At 38.6% G+C, this 13,169-nt stretch overlaps 1 protein-coding gene and 1 pseudogene across 1 annotated transcript; both read left to right on the forward strand.

The window, feature by feature from the left end:
• The first annotated feature begins 2,396 nt into the window (after positions 1-2,396).
• On the forward strand, positions 2,397-3,215 carry LOC110258870 (olfactory receptor 6C2-like). Its single transcript, XM_021082113.1, has one exon. The coding sequence runs from the start codon at positions 2,397-2,399 to the stop codon at positions 3,213-3,215; it is 819 nt and encodes a 272-aa protein (XP_020937772.1).
• Positions 3,216-8,011: 4,796 nt separating this feature from the next.
• Positions 8,012-12,760, forward strand: LOC100513280 (annotated as a pseudogene).
• The last annotated feature ends 409 nt before the right edge of the window (positions 12,761-13,169 follow it).

Below are 13,169 nucleotides of genomic sequence, written 5' to 3' on the forward strand. Positions count from 1 at the left end.
ACTAATGATCACACTCCCACCAGTGAGGCTGGGTTTGGGCCTGGAATTCTGTGACTCGAATGTCATCTCTTTTGCTGTGACGCTTCTCTTCTCCTGAAGATCTCTTGCTCAGACACACGGTGGACAGAACAGATGGTTATAGTGTGTGCAGTGCTGAGGTCATCATCACCTCGTGCATGTAGTTCTTTCCTACATTTACATCGTCAAGACTATTCTAAGGTTTCCCTCTGCCCAGCAAAGGAAGAAGGCCTTCTCCACCTGTTCTTCCCACATGATTGCGGTTTCCATTACTTGGGGCAGCTCCATCTTCATCTACGTCAACCCTCAGCCAAGGACGAGGCAGCTATTAATAAAGGAATTTCACTCCATATTACCTCTATGTCACCAATGTTGAATCCCTTCATTTACACACAGAGAAACAAGCATATGAAGCAAGCTTTCCTTGACTTGATTAAAAAAGCTGAACTCCTGTCAAAGATGAAAGGGAAACTGAATGAATAAATCCAAATCAAACGAAGCTTGGAGAGGCACAAAACCTCAAGTTTCAGATACTATTTATTATCTCTATATCACTTATTCTCCAGTCATCATCCCATGAACCCTTCTTTGTAAACTCGCTTACTCTGAACTCTGACTACTCCAACATTTGCTCTTCATCAAAACTAAACTCTGGATGATGATGTTTAGTCTACCTGCAGAAATTTCTGTGTGTCTTAGCCCTAGCCATCATCCCTGGAAACACAGTGGACCACATTTTTCTCCCATACCGTTAGGTGTGGCCATGCAGTCTTCTTTCTTCTTTCTTTCTAGTTGGTAAATTTTTCATTATGAAGTAAAATTGTGCTTCCAGAACAGGTGAAAAAATAGTGCAGACATTTCCCAGATATCTTTCAGCCAGCTCCCCCTAATGGTAAGCACCCTGCATAATCATAGTTCAATTACTCACGCTATGGAAGGAACACTGTATACAAACACTAATGACTGAAATACACATTTAAGGATGGCTCGTGGTCCCAAACCAGTCCTGGGCAAGCAGCGATGATGCCACCACCTCCAACGCCCATGCCCCCACCGCTGCAGCACATTTTGCAGGCTTTCTTGGTGTCCCAGGTCAGATAGGCGGAAGCTGGGCCTCGCACAGGTTTCCTGACTCCCTATCCCAGCACCTGTGGGCTGAGCAAGCACAACAGGCTACGGACCTGGCTGAAGTTCATGAGTCCCTGGGAAATCCAGGAGGGCCAAGCTTGCAGCTCAGACTTGGGGGTTCCAGAAGAGTGAAAGATTAATTGAAAAATAATTAAATAAAAATACAATAAATCAATTAAGCACAGATGTTATTTGGATTTTCCCAGTTTTCCTACTAACATCTTTCTGTTGCAGGATCCAGTCCAAGTTACTATTTGACAAGAAATCATGATGACCCCTTGGTCTCCTCCAACTTGTGTTCTCATCCTGTCTTCACTCGCCTCAGGACCTCAAAAGTATGAACAATTGCGGTTAAATTCCACTGTTTTTTTTTTTTTTCCATTTATACTGTTATTTACCCAATACTGGAGTAGGTATCTTGTTGATGTAGCATGTATAAAACAGTGTTCTGTCAGAGTGAAAATGGAAGGAAAATTGGGTATTCATGTAGAAACTTAGAGACAAAGAGCAAAACTGGAAAACCTGGGTGGTATCCAGATGACAATTCTGATACCAAAAGAAAACTACAATGAAATAACTTCTTTGGTCATTGCAGTAGAAGCAAACATTCCAACACTGCACACATAGCCTCTATATAATGTCAAACTCAGCCACTTACTTGCATTTAATAGTAACCAACCCTTCCAAGTAACTCATAAGTCCATTCAACCTGATGAGTAGTGAAGACTTAGAGGAGCAAAAGGACATTATAATATCCACAAAGTTATATCACATGGATAATGCTTTCTAAATCTACAGCTAAATACAGTTCAGAGAATAAACGGCAGAATTTAGATAAATTGAAAAATAGAGATGGAGAACAGACAAGAGGGTATAAAGATATGGACTGCAGTACAAACTGATGTCAGAAAGAGATAATCTTGAGGAGACTTATTATGCACATCAAAGAGAAGAGAATTCCTCACATTTCATGGGTCATTATCAGGCCAAAGAAGAAAATGACTATTGATTGCATTGATTGGATTTTTTTTTTTTTACACTATGGCCTTGGCATCATAACTTCATACAAGTTTTCTCAGTTCAGTGTCACTTGAGTTGGTGGGGAGTTCGAGAAGAAGGACAAGTCAGTGATGAGAAACCATATGTCATTATCTACATTCATACTTCTGGGACTGACAGATGATCCTCAAATGCAGCTTCTCATTTTTCTATTTCTGTTTGTCTCCTACATGCTGAGTATAACTGGGAACATGACCATCATTATACTCACTTTGGTAGATTCTCGCCTTAAAACTGCCATGTACTTTTTCCTCAAACACTTCTCCTTTTTAGAAACCTTCTTCACTACGGTCTGCATCCCCAGGTTCCTATACAGCTTATCAACTGGGGACAAAACTATTTCCTATAATGCTTGTGTGGCTCAATTATTTTTTGTCATCCTTTTTGGAGCCACAGAATTTTTTCTCCTGGCCGCCATGTCCTATGACCGCTACGTGGCCATCTGCAAACCCTTACATTATGCGACCATCATGAACAGCAGAGTCTGTGGATGGCTTGTCAGCTGCTGTTGGATAGCAGGTTGGTTGGTCATATTTCCACCACTGTGCCTGGGCTTAAACCTGGAATTCTGTGACTCTAATATCATTGATCATTTTGCCTGTGATGCTTCTTCTCTGCTGAAGAAATCTTGTTCAGACACCCAGCTCATAGAACAGTTGGTTCTTGCTCTTGCTGTGTTGACTGATATCATGTCCTATACCTACATCATCAAGACCATCATAAACTTCCCTTCTGCCCAGCAAAAGATGAAGGCCTTCTCTACCTGCTCTTCTCACCTGATAGTGGTTTCTATCACCTATGGCAGTTGTATCTTCATCTATGTCAAACCTTCAGCAAAGGATGATGTCGCAATTAATAAGTGTGTGTCCGTGCTCACTACTTCAGTTTCCCCCATGTTAAACCCATTTATTTATACCCTGAGGAACAAGCAAGTGAAACAAACTTTCACAGACTTAATCAGAAGAATGTCATTGATCTCAAAGCAGCAAAGAACGTTGAAAGCAACATAAAATAGAAATGTAAATACAAAAGGAGCAGTGCACCTTAAAGTCATACTCTTCAAGTATCTTTTTTCCTCTTTCTGCCACATTTGCAGCCTATGGAAGTTCCCAGGCCAGGCACTGAATCCGAGCTGCAGCTGCAGCCTGTTCCAGAGCTGCAGCAATGCTGGATCCTTAACCTGCTGCACCACAGCAGGAACTCCATAATCTTTAGTTCTTACCTACTGTACCCTGTTCTACTGTATGTTCACATTAAATGCTTATAACACTGTTACTCCTGAATTTTGGCCCCCAAATCATCATTTCAATGCTTTTGTAAATAAACACACTGAGACATTTCAACTCTTGTTGTAAATAAATTTTCCCCAAGATGACATGCCATATCAAGAGAACATGAAATCAAATTTCTAGGAAAATGGCCTTACTTAAACTCTAACCTGGCTCTATTCGATTAAAAAAAATTAAATCTTAATTGCAAAATAAAAAATCAAATTCTGGAACTAACAGGATAATAATGAAGCCATAGCATCCATTACTTTCTTTAAAACCAAAATTCTAAAAAGAATACAATTACAGTTGCTCTTCTCAAACAGGAATAAGATAATTTCCAAAATATTAATGAGTTAGAGTAAAAAGGAATGTATTCCAATGCTACGGGTTTATACACCAGGAGGTCTATATCTGTCTTGTAAAAAAAAAAAAAAAAAAAAAAAAGCTTTAAGCCAAAGATTTAGAGTTTAGTGACTGGATTCTCTCTAAAGTGGAAGTACACAGCCTCTACATTAACTCATCACCCACGTGGCAGTGATCTGATAAAATGTGCTGAGATAATAAAACCATCTTTATGATACAAAGCAAGACTACTGCAGAAATATATAATATAATGCAAGTCCCAAACATAGCTAAGTTAAGCCAACAGGAGCCAGTAGTGATTCTGCCCACTTTGTTCACTGCTGTAATATTACCACCTTGAATAGTGCACAGAATATATAATAGGTTCTCAACAAATGTCAACAGAAATTAATGGCTGGGATTCAGAAAACATAAAAAGAAAAACGTGATAGTGACTGGAGGACACAAAAGAAGAAAGAGAATTCAATGAGCTTTGGGCTTGTTTATCTGGAACTTATCAAATATCTAAGGGCACCTTCCCAGCTTTTTTCTTAAGTCTCACTCAGCCTCTCAAGAGTCTGCTGCTGTAGTCAAGGTGGTTTTATCGTTCATTATACTCTGACATCTCTACTCTTTCTTGGAGACAATTTCCCCCAGGACCCTCTACTGATGTCCCTTTATACTAAGGGAATCAAAGTGATGAACTGAACTGTCTACTGATCTTCTATTTTTGTGTATTTGCAGAGAACTCTTTTAGTACACAGAAAGATGCTGAGCCTTTTTCTAGGACAATCTATTAAGACTACACATGTATCGTGTTCACACTCCTGATTTTTATTTCTGGATTGTGATTACATATATTTTTAACACAAGTGATGAGAAATCTGTATCAAAATCCATACAAATATAAAAACTTTTCTACCTACTGCTAAGAATTTCTCCTACAGGACTGGTCTGGTGTAAAAGCAGTCATGGGAACAAATATATTTATTTAAAACTTTAAAGTGTTTTATTATTAAAAATAAGAAATGTAAACAACTTAAGTTTACATTGTGGTGATGCAGGATAATATAAGTCAAATGATGAAATGATATTTTTTCTGTCTTGTCTAAGGCAATGAAACTGACCTGAGAAAGCATTCTCTCTTTCTTTCAATTAATAACTCACTGGTGTCCTAGTGATTAAGAAGTAAATGTTGCCACTGCTGTGGCATAGTGTAAGTACCACCAAACTGGTGGCACTTATTATCAAATAGAGATAAAATTATATACATTCAGTCATTAATAATTGCCATAAATCTCCTCATATTGATAACTAAAGACAACCATCATTGGTTGGGTGAAAATGGTAGGTTACTTTTTTTTTTTTTTTGCAAGTTTACTTATGTACTTATGTTTGAGTGGGAAAATCTATGACACTGCTTTTCTAAAATATTTTATTTACAGTGGTAATCTCTATGCCACTTTTTTTTCCTTTTTACCTTCATATTTTTCATAATGTTTATGAGTTCCTTGATTTTATTGGCCAAGCCCTGGCATGCAGAAGATCCCAGGCCAGGGATGGAACCCACGCCACAGCAGTGACAATAATGAATTCTTAATCACTAGGACACCAGTGAGTTACTTAATTGAAAGAAAGAGAAAATGCTTTCTCAGGTCAGTTTCATTGCCTTAGACAAGACAGAAAAATATCACTTCATCATTTGACTTCTATTAGCCTGCATCACCACAATGTATCTAATGCTATTGCTGCATTTTCTTGATCTTAAGGGCACTGTCCCCATTGCTGTGAAGTTGACGGCCAACATTGTATATTAAAATTCCTTAATGACTTTCAAAGCTGGGTCTCCAAGGACTCTTTTCTTTGTTTACTCTAATGACTCTTGTTATAAGTAGAATACAGAAATGAACTAGCCATAATATTTGGTGCCAACTATGGTTGTCTGATGAATAAATTCAGAAGATCAGCTGTCCATAATCGCTCAACAGCCCAGGGAATGCCTAACCCTAGAGACTAGACATTCCTTTTTTTCTTTTTCTTTCTCTTTTTAATCTAGAAAGAGAAGAACACATATTCTTGGGGTAAAATGGCAGAGGCTCTCTTATTAATTCTCTATCGTGTAGGAGGGCTCTGGGCATTTCCAGGGATTTCCTAGCTGAGTGCGGTTCCTCAGAAAACTTTGCTTTCAGGTCTCTACTAGCATATTCCTGTTCAGCCTGTTCTCATTATGAGAATGTTCAAATAAATGGTCAACGGATGCCATGAACTATTTTACTGCTTAAAGAGTAAGTATGAAAATGTTTGAGGCCTCAGTTATTTTTCACAGCATGTATGCATGTGTTCTGGCAGAAGTGGGAGGTTGATGGGAAATGCCATGATAGATTTCTCTCTTTAAGCAACATGATAGACTTAAATAACCAATACAATTAGCATTTGATGGGACTATCCTGTAGTCATTTATGAGATACAATTATTTTTTTCTAGAGTGATGGCCCTAGAAATCATTAACAGGCCTGGTTGAGGACAGGCCTGGTTGAGGAATATTCAGAAATAAAAACTCCCACAAATACATATGGACACACAAAAATAAAATCATGAGTACACACACACACACAAATCAATTGCAGACTCACATACTGAAATTTTATTTTTTGCATAAATAAAATACTTTGTAAAATAAATAATTTTAAATAATTGGTCAATTTGAATATGTTGGCATTATCAAATATTTAATATTTATGTAAGACTAGATTCAGATACAAGCAAACTATTGATTATTAAATGTGAATTAGTTTTAAGACCCAAACAAAGCTGAGTCAAATATCAGGAGAACGGCTGGGTGGTGAACTGAGTTAATGAGAAAAAGAAAATGGGACAGAGCTTCTCAGTGTGAACCATGGTCACCATCGATGATAATGCAATCTTCAAGAGCGTATTAGCTTTCCATCAAACTTGATCTATCCTGAGACTCAATTAATATCCCTCCCTGAGATGGTACCTGTCTACCATGGAAACTATCCTGTATACTGAGCCTACAGCAGAAGCAGACAGGGTTTACGGGCTCAGATGAAAGAGAGAAAGACATTGTTCAAAACTCTGTGAAATACATTAAACAGAAAAAGACAAACACCATATGATCTCATTTATATGTGGAATCTAAAACACAGAAACAAAGAAACAACACAACACACACACACACACACAACAATCCTCGCTGACAAACAAAGAATACATTAGTGGTTTCAGAGGACAGGAGTGCAGAGTCGTGGGAGAAATGGATGAAGGGGCTCAAAGGATAGAAACTTCAGTTATAAAGTAAATAAGTTTTGGGGATGGAATTTACAGCATGGAGACTAGAGGTCATAATACTGTATTGCATACGTGAAAGTGAGTAAGAGAGTAGATCTTATAAAAGGACTCATCACAAGAAAAACATGTTTGGTAACTATATAGGTGATGGGTGTTAACTACACTAAACCGTGAAATAATTATTTCACAATGTATGCAGTGATCTGTTATATACCTGAAACTAATCTAATGTTACATGTCAATTATACCTTAAATAAAAAAAATCTCCTTGGTCATATGTGGATGGTGTTAGGGGAACAACTAATTATTTCTAAAGTTAGTAAATAAAGGGAAAAAAATTTTTAAAGTTCCCCTAATACAAGTATCAGTACTTTCTGAGGAAAATATTATAAAAACACAGGAAAATGGCTTATTAATAGGAAATCCATTTTGCATTTAGTAAAGGTAAAAGAATGTGGATCCCTGAAGACCTTACTTACAGGTTAGAAAACTATGATTACCTGTCAATACAATAGAGGATAGATGAAAAATAACTTTCAGCTAGCTATTGATCTTTTAACCTAGGATAATATAATCCCTATTCTTCGGCCTTAATATTTCACTGAAAGAAATACTGAGCCAACATGGAAGAATCAATATACCAACAGGAATAAACAATAAAATGGTGGAGTCCCCACAATGGCTCAATGATAATAAACCCAACTAGTATCCATGAGGAAACAGGCTCCATCCCTGGCCCTGCTCAGTGGGTTGAAGATCTTGCATCACCTTTAGCTGTGGTGTAGGTCACTGATGTGGCATGGATCTGGCATCGCTGTGCCTGGGGAATAGGCCAGCAGCTGCAGCTCTGATCTAGCCCCTAGCCTGGGAACTTTCGTATGCTGTGGGTGCAGCCATAAAAAGACAAAAGAAAAAAATATAGAGAGGAAAACCCGCTGGCTGCACTTGGGTGATGTTTAATATTCATCAGCCCTGATACTACACATGAATTCAGTGACTGCACTCATTGAGATTTTTCCCTCAACAGCCCATTCATATCAGGTGCATCAATCAATCTAATTATTTATTATTCCCGCCTATCATTGCTTCTCAAGCACCTCAGTTTTGACAATGAATTATATAAAAACACTACCTTTGTTTTAATTACCAATACAAATACTGTTGTCATGAATCCAAGATATTCAAGTAAAAGTGCATCAATAACCAGAGTGCAATGATTCAGGCCTGAGACTCTGGAGCCCTTCTGGGTGGCTACCATGTATCTAGGAAACAGTGGCCACACACTTTATCTCTCTGTGACCCATTTTTCCCATTTTTAAAATGGAGATTATATACCTCCCTACCTCACAGGATATTCTAAGGCTTATATGCATTACATCTGTAATATGTTCACACCAGTGCATGGACCATGGCAAGAGACTTCTAAGCATGTATTATTATGCTTATATGGAATTAGATTCATATTATGGTTTCTACTGAATTAGGTTATAAGAAAATACATGATGGAGGGCTTAATAAAGACAGGTGACACTGAAATCCAGAGAATAAGAGGTTGAGAAGTAAATGCAAAATGTAAAAACAGAGGCAAAAAATGTGGACTTGAAAGCAGTGAGAATGGAGTAAAGAGTTTCACGGAGAGAGTATTCGGCAACTATTGTCTTGACAGCTTCTCCACAGTATAGTGTTTCAATCTGAGGGGTTAAATGAAGCATCAAAGCACAGCTTTTGTGTCCTTTCACTCATACACTCAGCATAACCTCACAAAGAGATGAAAGTGCAGCAAAGTAACCAGGATGTACTGCACAGTGTGATCCAAGAAGTAACATAACATCTATAGGAAGTAAAGCCTGCGAAATTATACAAGTGGATGTTTTAGAGTTAAAACCGCTTTTACCTTTATAATGACTGATCAAACAACAGAAAGCCAAAAAAAATTATTTTAGAGAGAACTGAAAAGCTTAGTTTGGGTCCTGATAGGAAACTTTATTTTAGGATTTTAATATTTCCCAAATTTTACAACAAGGGAATGAAACTGAAGGTAATTTTTATTTTTTTAATTTCACATATGAATTGAAGGAAAACATTTGACAGTATTAAAAATTAGCTGTAATATATGAAATGATAAATAATTCAATATAATAAAAAAAGGACAACCCAGGTTAGGATCTAAAAATACTTAATTCATTATAAATTAATTTTAGGAGTTTACTAAAGGAAAAGTTAGACTCTAAGTCAACAACTAATACTTATAAAATAATTCCACTTGTCCCCTTTAGGTATAAATAGACTGGGGAGCTCAGCTCACTGGAAACCAGGAAATGCATTCCTTGGATCAACAAGAAAAATCATGGGTGCTGGATGAGTCAAATATGCAAGAGAGTGCTCATCACTGGCTGACTGTGTCACTGAAGTCTGCAGTTCAAGTCTATGTCATTTTCATGCAGGGTTGGCAAAATCCAGGAGTCATTGATGGGAAACCACACTGCAATAACAACATTCATCCTTCTGGGACTGACAGAAGATCCTCGGCTGCAGCTCTTGCTTTTCCTTTTTCTATTTCTCACCTACATATTGAGTGTAGCCGGAAATCTGACCATCATCACCCTAACCCTGCTGGATCCCCACCTTAAAACCCCCATGTATTTTTTCCTCCAAAATTTCTCTTTCCTAGAAATCTCATTTACAACCGCTTGTATTCCAAGATTCCTATACAGTATATCAACTGGGGACAGAACAATTACCTATAACGCATGTTTCATTCAATTATTTTTTACAGACCTCTTTGGGATAACTGAGTTCTTTCTCTTGGCAACCATGGCATATGATCGCTATGTGGCCATCTGTAAACCCCTACATTATATGACAATCATGAGCAACAAACTCTGCAAAACGATGGTTGTCTGCTGTTGGGGGGCAGCACTTCTGATTTTCCTCCCTTTGCTCAGCTTAGATATTCAACTGGAATTCTGTGATTCTAATCTCATTGATCATTTTATCTGTGATGCATCTCCTCTCCTGAAGATCTCATGCTCAGACACCTGGTTAATTGAGCAGATGGTTATAGCCTCTGCTGTGCTGACCTTCATCATCACTCTTGTGTGTGTAGTTCTCTCCTACATAAATATCATCAGGATGATTCTAAAATTCCCTTCTGCCCAACAAAGAAAAAAAGCTTTTCCACCTGTTCTTCCCACATGATTGTCGTTTCCATCACCTATGGCAGCTGCATCTTCATCTACATCAAACCATCTGCCAAAGAAGAGGTAAATCTCAATAAAGGTGTGGCATTGCTCGTTTCTTCCATTTCACCAGTGCTGAATCCTTTTATATATACTCTGAGGAATAAGCAAGTTAAACAAGCCTTTCATGACACACTCAAAAAAACTGCATTTCTTTTAAGAAAGTAAAATACATCTCTTGATGAACCAACTCAAAAGACACACATCCAACCTTATTTTTTCATTAAGCTGACAACCAAGAGTGTAATTTTGTAACTTATAGATCAATCAGGATGACCCCACTGGCATTTAATCATCAATTTTCCCTTCATATACTAAGGAACTAATTATCAAACACTGATTTATGGGGAAAACATATATTAATTTTAATCCTTTGCCCCGAACCCATCACAGATAAATCATCCCTTTTTCTCACTTTAGAAGTTTTTTTCCAGATGTTTTAAAACATTGGTGTAGAGATGTCATTCTATTTTATTGAATTATAATTGATAGACAATATTAGTTTCAAGTGTACAACATAGTGATTCAATATTTTTATAAAGCATGAAATGATCACCAATCTGTCGAGCCTCCATATGTCGACACATTAATTTGGGAGAATTATGAGCACTCTTAAACCAATACAGTTGACAACTTAGATGAAATGGGAAAGGTCCTGAAAAAATACAAATGTCACACCTGACACAAAACAAAGAAAACATCTGCATACATCTTTATTTTACAAACTGAATTTATACCCAAAAATCTTTTCACAAAGAAAACTCCAAAATCATGTGGTCTTATTGGTGATTACTATAAAAGGGATCAATAATCCAATCTATGAAAATTCTTACACAACACATGAAGAAAGAATAGTTTCTCACTCATTCTAAGAAATTCACATCAATCTGATACCAACACCTAGAAGGAAACTAGAATGAAATTGTAAACCTGCACCCCTCATGATCACAAATGCAAGCATCCTTAAAAATTTACCATTAACGTTCAATCATAATAACCAAATAAAAATGGCAGAGAAAATTTAGTAGATCCTTCCTCAAGGAAGTTACATGAATAGCCAATAGCCAATACATGGAAAGAAATCAGTAACATCAGTCATTCAGGATATTCCAATTATAACTAAAATGAGTGACAAGCTTATTAGAATAGCTACAATTAGCCGAGGAAACCCAGGAGGAGGTCTGGTCCACAGGAGAAGCAAGGCACCATGGTAAGGGAGGGCAAGAGGAGGAGGGGCCAAATGCTATAGGAATATCTTTCCCTGCAAATGTCTGGACTCTCAGAGGCCGGGGCACCTCTGGCAAAGGCTACAGGGGTCAAGGTGCCACTTGTGTGGGCTATGGGTAATGGGACCCCTCACGTGCAGGCTACAGGTGGCCAGGCACCTCTTGCTTGGGTTAAGGACAGCAGGGGGCTGAGCAGGATGTAATGCCTCTTGCATGGTCTCCAGCAGTGGGAAGCAAACCACAGCAGTCATCTCAGACACCAGAGGTCAGCGGGGCATGCCACCACTAGGGGTCTGTGAACAGGCACCACTCGCAGCCCCAGCAACCTCAGAGGTTAGCACACAGGAGGGCACTGCAACTGAGCACGACCAGTTGATGCTCTCACTTCCCTGGGAAGACACACAACTTTTGGCTGCCACTGCCAAATGCTCTGGGCACTTCCTACCCCTGCCTGAGGATCAGAGTCACTTCCCAGGGCCCTGCAACTAGGAGCAGCCTGTGCCACCTTCACACAGGTCCTTGCCACTGTCAAGGGCCCAGCAACCAGGCACTGGCTACTAGCCCTGCCCATTGCCTCCACCTCCCTGGAAGCAGGCACAGGACCCTAAAAGTAAAGAGTAAGCCCTCGCAAAATACCCAGGGGTGCTCATGCATATAAATAGTCCTCCAAGACTACAGTAGTTCTTTTCTCAAAATTCACAGAATAAGAAAAATATAAACAGAAGGAAGAAGCTCAGGAACCATTCCCAGTTAAAAGAACAGGAGAATTCATGTGAAGGAACAAACAAAGACCTCTGTAGTCCTACAGACACTGAGTTCAAAAAGAGACAATGAAAGTTCTGAAGGAAGTCAGAGAAAATGTGAAGGAATTCAGAGTGGATATGAACAGCAATGCAGACGACTTTAGAAGGGAACTAGAAAATATATAGAGGGGCCAAGAAAAATTAGAAAATTCATTTCCAGAAACACAAGCTGAGGTAAAGACACTGAAGAGCAGAATGAACAGTGCAGAGGAATGAATTAATGACCTGCAAGAGAGAATAATGGAAATCACCCACTCAGGACATCAGAGAGGAAACCAAATGAAAAAGTATGAAAGCGATTAAAAAGTTCTCTGGGATAATATAAAGTGGGCCACTCTACACATAATAGGGATCCCTAGAGGAGATGAAAAATAAAAGGGTATTGAAAATATATTTGGGGATTTCCCTTCATGGCTCAGCAGAAACAAATCTGACCAGCATCCATGAGGACACAGGTTTGATCCCTGGCCTTGCTCAGTGGGGTCAGGATCTGGCATTTCTGTGAGTTGTGGTGGTGTAAGTGGCAGGTGTGTCTCAGATCCAGCTTTGCTGTGGCTGTGGTGTAGGGCTGCAGCTATAAATCTGATTCAGCTCCTAGCCTGGGAACCTCCATATGCTGCAGATATGGCCCCCCCAAAAAAAGGAAGAAAGAAAGAAAATATATTTGAAGAAATTATGGCTGAAAACTTGCCAAATCTAAAGGAAACAGATAGGAAGATCTAGGAAGCAGAGACGGCCCAAAGCAAGTTGAACCCAAACAGGCCAACATCAAGA

This window comes from Sus scrofa, unplaced genomic scaffold, assembly GCF_000003025.6.
Source record: "Sus scrofa isolate TJ Tabasco breed Duroc unplaced genomic scaffold, Sscrofa11.1 Contig524, whole genome shotgun sequence".
In the NCBI taxonomy this organism is placed as follows: Eukaryota; Metazoa; Chordata; class Mammalia; order Artiodactyla; family Suidae; genus Sus; species Sus scrofa.

What these genes read in the sequence shown, in the direction of transcription:
- LOC110258870 (XM_021082113.1), top strand. Translation starts at nt 2,397, where the DNA reads ATGACCATCATTATACTCACTTTGGTAGATTCTCGCCTTAAAACTGCC.